We start from the raw sequence: 5,652 nt of genomic DNA, 5'->3' as shown, positions 1-5,652 counted from the left end.
AAATATGAAAGATACATTCTCTTGTATCAGCCTCTGTCACTTGATCATTGTGAAGCAGTTCAGTTGTAGGTTACTTATTTATATGTGTGGCTATATATTCGAAAACATGTTTTTCCTTGATTTACAAAACTGATACTTTTGTGGTACATGGTACATATAACGGTCGGCCTTATGAAAGCCGAATCTTTCATCCACTTATATTGGAATCTTTATATTTTACCATCCATTGAATCCTCTCATGCGGTTATATATGATATAAAGTACATTCTTGTGATCATGTGCACCATTGCTGAGCTCGACGGAATCCATTGACCCATCAAAAACAAAAAATATAGAAGCAAACTCAATTCAACTAAGTTAACACTTTTCGTATGGTGAATGTGTTTTGCACTTAAGTATTGTATGGAATAACTTTTATTGTTGTTCTTCACTTTGGTGCCACCATCAAAATATAACAATATGCTTAGAGTGGCTTATAGCTGGTGTCACCATAAAAATATAACAAATGCTTAGAGTGGCTTATAGCTGGTGCCACCATAAAAATATAACAATATGCTTAGAGTGGTTTATAGCTGGTGCCACCATAAAAATATAACAATATGCTTAGAGTGATTTATAGCTGGTGCCACCATAAAAATATAACATATAACAATATGCTTACAGTGGCTTATAGCACATCGACGCACCATATGTGTGCAATAAAAGTGAAAGTTTGAATTATCAGAATTACTGATGTATAAAAAATATAATCTGAACACAAATGAATCAAAAAGTATATTATAAAAATAATTAAAATTTTTTGCTCAAATGCATGAGAGTCAAATCTCTCTCTCTGCTGGACACCAGAATATGATAACAAATGTATGAGAGTTCTGCACGATGGCGTACACTTCACAGGTCTACCAACAGGAAAGGAAAGGCTTTAGATCGGGAGTAAGAACTAACATACTAGTTACTTGTAGCTAGCTGGTTCTGGGTTAAAATTAGCTGCTAACCTGAGTGAAAGCAGTAGTCATATTCCATCAAACAGTATTGTCAATATAACATGTAGTGACACAAGTACTGTCTGGTATGGCCAGTACAAAAACGAAACAGAGGTTTTGCTAGTCAGAGAATCTACTAGAGCTCTGCAGAGATCTTGCAGTGTGTCAGGCAATATCAGATTAGCTATCATTCAGGCCAGTAACTACAGATTACATTCTAGTTAATGGAGATAAAAGGAGATTCACCTCACTGTTGGCAGTGTCTTCGACAGACTGATCAAGCATAGACATTTTAGTAAAAACTCTTCTTTGGAGGTTGCGTAAAACATTTTGACTCAAGTAAATTGCAGATCTGCAGTCAGAAAGTCAAAAACAAACAAACAAACAAACCCGAGAACAATGAAATACTAAAATTCGATTGTAGGAAAAACTTCTGGAGTATAAATATTGTTTAGATGGGAACTAAAAATGCATTTGCAAGTATCTTTAAATCAATATAAATGTTACCAAGATCCACTTGACAGAACCAGATCTATGCCATAAGTGGTATCTAATTATGGGCAGATGACTTTAAAATTGGTAGTTTGTTTTACTGTAGACATATTAAGTGTAGAAGCATCTTAAATTAATTGATTAGCTAGTGTTATTTCAGTAATACTTTGTCCAAAAAATAAAAACATAGCTTCCGTTTCACTTGAGACCACTAGTAGAGAATGGTACTGACAGTCTTTGTGAAAGTAGCAGAAAAATCTAAGCGTGTTACTGGCAGCCCAAGATAATATTTTGGAAGAATCTGATAGACAATTGAATGAAACAAACGTAATCTGTCATCATCATATATATATATATATATATGGAGATTCACCACTGACAAAAAGTGTCACATAATCAGAGCTGGAATTAAGCAGCTGTTGGAAAACATTGTCATATTGCTGTTACAACCAATAATCGTTTCCAGTAGTTGTTGAGTAAAATATTGAAGTACTATCAAAATATGTGTTGACTTCAAATATTAAATGTGTTTTTGTACAAGATTGATATATTTATCTTCTGAAAGGCTTTCACAAATTCAGGAAACTAGTGTCTCATCTGGCTATTAGTGAATCAAATTCGACGATAAAAGCAAGTTAAGACTATTTTTAATACTCAGCGCTATTGGGTTCTATAAGTAATGTCATTCAGACTTTGTAATGCATTTTCTCCTTTTAGTGGCTGATGAAACTCGCATTGCATGGCTTGCATTGTCTTGTTTATACCAAAGACATTACTGTTTGCCAAACGTTTCAAACTGCATCTGATAACCGTATCTCTCACAGTGCAGTGAACGTAGCATGGAAGCTGTTGATCTTGATCAGTTACCTAAGCATTAAGACGTGCAAGAGACAGTACTTTACCGCTGCTGAGTTGCACAGAGATGTGGCACATATGCTGAGTTGCACAGAGATGTGGCACATATGCTGAGTTGCACAGAGATGTGGCACATATGCTGAGTTGTACAGAGATGTGGCACATATGCTGAGTTGCACAGAGATGTGGCACATATGCTGAGATGCAACTCGTGGTTTCCAGAGCGAGAAGTTCTTAGTAATGATACGAGAACTGAAGTATTCTTCATCACTGAAAACACGATTCAGGGCGCCACAAGTTCATTGTCTATAGAATGATGTCATATACTAAAGGCGGAGACGACTCATTCCTAATTTATTCTTATATACAGCACCACTACCATTGATTCAAAAGTTTCTCTATCTATCCTGATATTTATGTTTATTTATAAACAATCGTACTATAAGTGTTTCAGAAGTTTTTTAGTCTTTTTTATTCTTTGCACAGATACGTATACACAGCTCCACTAGTTTTCTATTTCACTACAACTGATTTAAGTATTTCACTATTTGCTTTGGTTAAATGCTTAAGTAGGACCAATCAAACCATGTTTGTTTCTGTGTATTCATCTGTTATTCTTTATATACAACTGACTTGGAACTAACATTTCCTATTATATTTCAATACTTATATCTATAGAAAGCTTCTCTACAAAGGACGTTAACATTTTCTTTTTGATTTCGCGTTTGTATATGTATTAATTTTTAATACATCATATTCAAAATAGAAAGTCATTTTTGAACTATGAATTCCAATATGTTTAAAAGCAAGCTTATTATAAAATGCCCAGATTATCTTATTTATAGTTCGTAATAACAAGTCAGTTGAATAGTTCTAAACTGTATGAATTTATTGAGAATGGCAGTGAAGAATGGCAGATATGGAGTTTTTCGATACATATGGAATTATTCATAAGTTTTAAATGATATTTTCACAGATAACGGATATTAGAATAGGGCAGGTATTTCAAATGTTTGTGATAAAGTAGGTGGAATCTGAAACATAGAAATTATGAATAGAATGTATAAGGAGAAACGTGAGACCCATGTGGAGACACATAATACGTGGCAGAAGTATTTGTGTCCACCATAGTGGAATATAACGTTGGAGCTAAGTTGTTCCAGTACATCCCAGATGATGGAGTAGAAGCGTCTGTCGGTGATGGAAGATCTCCACTACATTCCTTTTCTGTAAAGTATAATGTGTTGCTTTCACTGCTAGAGGTAGACATATTTATTTGATTATTATACCTTGGACTTTCTGTGGTGCTAGGTTTGACCGCTTCACAAAGCCCCTCAAAGTCGAACTTGTATGCATAACGTTTACCATGTACCTTTGTCACAATATTCTTGCCATAATAGTACCGAAGGGCACGGCTAAGTTTGTCATAATTCATATTGGGCTTCGACTTGCGCTCTCCCCAGCGACGAGCTACTTCGTCGGGATCTGTGAGTCTAAACTCTCCGTTGGTACCCTCCCATACAATGCAGTTGGCATTATTGCGATCAGACAGAAGTTCCAGAAGAAACTGCCAAAGTTGTATCTGTCCACCAGCTACAAAGAAAACCAAGTTCAATTAAAACCATAAGACATAACTGGAACGAGCTCTTAAATCGCAGAGGGAGTAAACAATTTTCAGGATAAGAGTCTGACATGGTTGAAATTTGTTCACAAATTGAAAAGAAAACAAATCTAAGTTAAAATTTAAGAATCAGGTTTGGGTTGAACTAATTCGTAATTTGCAAGAAGAGTAATTTAGAGATAATGACCTGATTGTATTATAACTACTACCCAAATTTAAAAAGAAGTTTCAGGATAATTATTTCATGAAATTGAAAGATTTCCCAAATTGAAAAAAGAAAAGAAAAGAGAATCACTGTATTTAAGGATAACTAACCATATTGTGAATTGAGTATATTATTTTAAGTAAAAGTATCTGACAACATTAAAACTATTATAAAGTTAAGATAACAATAACTGAATAGAAATAACACGTGATACCTTCCAGAATCCTGTTAACTTTTCTGAAATTGAAAATAAGAATTGCTATATTTAAGGAAAATTATTAGAGGTGGTTGAACAATAAGTTTCAAGATATATTCCAAAGAGAACTGATAAGATCTTACTTTACAAGATATATTCCAAATAGAACTGATAAGATCTTACTTTACAAGATATATTCCAAAGAGGACTGATAAGATCTTACTTTACAAGATATATTCCAAAGAGAACTGATAAGATCTTACTTTACAAGATATGTTCCAAAGAGAACTGATAAGATCTTACTTTACAAGATATATTCCAAAGAGAACTGATAAGATCTTACTTTACAAAATATGTTCCAAAGAGAACTGATAAGATCTTACTTTACAAGATATATTCTAAAGAGAACTGATAAGATCTTACTTTACAAAATATGTTCCAAAGAGAACTGATAAGATCTTACTTTACAAGATATATTCTAAAGAGAACTGATAAGATCTTACTTTACAAGATATATTCTAAAGAGAACTGATAAGATCTTACTTAAAACGAAGATCAAACGAACAAGATTTGGAGATTTGTATCAGAAATGGTTGGAACTAATTTCAGAAGTGTAATAAAAATCATATAAGAAAACATGTTGAACCAGCTTACTGATTACAAGGAAAAACATGGTTAGCTGAGTCAACTTACTAGTTCCAATTATTCTTTGATATTTAAAATAACTCATTAGACCTAAGAAAATGTTTTTAGTTGCTGTAGGTAAAAAATGCCTAGCTAAAACAACTAGCTGTAAGAAGCAATATTCTAGTGAGACAACTCACTAGTTGTAAGACAAAATATATATTTAATTGAAACTATTCACTTGCACTAACAAAACCATTTTCACTGAGACATCTCACAAACTGTAATAAAATTTGTTTAGTTTAAACAAATCACTACCTGTAAGGATACAGTTTATTTCAGCCTGATTGTAAGAAGTCATATTATTTGAGCTAGATCATTTTTTAAGAGTTGTAGTTGCTGTTGTTTTCTTCGTGTACAACTACACAATGGGCTATCTGCTGTCTGTCCACCGTGAGTAATCAAGCCCCGGATTGTACTATTTTAAGTCTATAAACTTATTGCTGTCATCCGGAATACTACTCTAAAGAAAAGATGAGTGAGGACCGACAGTACTGTAAGAATAGAGTTTATGTAATACAAACTACTACATGGAAGGGAAACATTTCGCTGAGACAAGTCCCTATCTGTAAGAATACAGCTTAAATCAGCATGTAAGAGGTAATATTTGTGTTAC

At 33.5% G+C, this 5,652-nt stretch overlaps 1 protein-coding gene across 1 annotated transcript in view; it reads right to left on the bottom strand.

Annotated features, from left to right (window-relative positions):
* Positions 1 to 3,198: 3,198 nt before the first annotated feature.
* LOC106467365 (transcriptional regulator Erg-like) overlaps positions 3,199 to 5,652 on the bottom strand; it is a 44,802-nt gene continuing 42,348 nt past the window's right edge. Inside the window, exon 4 of the mRNA XM_013927712.2 lies at positions 3,199 to 3,923. Within this exon, the coding sequence (XP_013783166.1) occupies positions 3,379 to 3,923 (545 nt within the window). The 3' untranslated portion in view covers positions 3,199 to 3,378. The remainder of the gene's footprint in view (positions 3,924 to 5,652) is intronic.

This window comes from Limulus polyphemus, unplaced genomic scaffold, assembly GCF_000517525.1.
Source record: "Limulus polyphemus unplaced genomic scaffold, Limulus_polyphemus-2.1.2 Scaffold2587, whole genome shotgun sequence".
NCBI classification, from domain to species: Eukaryota; Metazoa; Arthropoda; class Merostomata; order Xiphosura; family Limulidae; genus Limulus; species Limulus polyphemus.
Note: the sequence above shows the minus strand (reverse complement) of the source record. Positions and strands in the feature narration are given on the sequence as shown.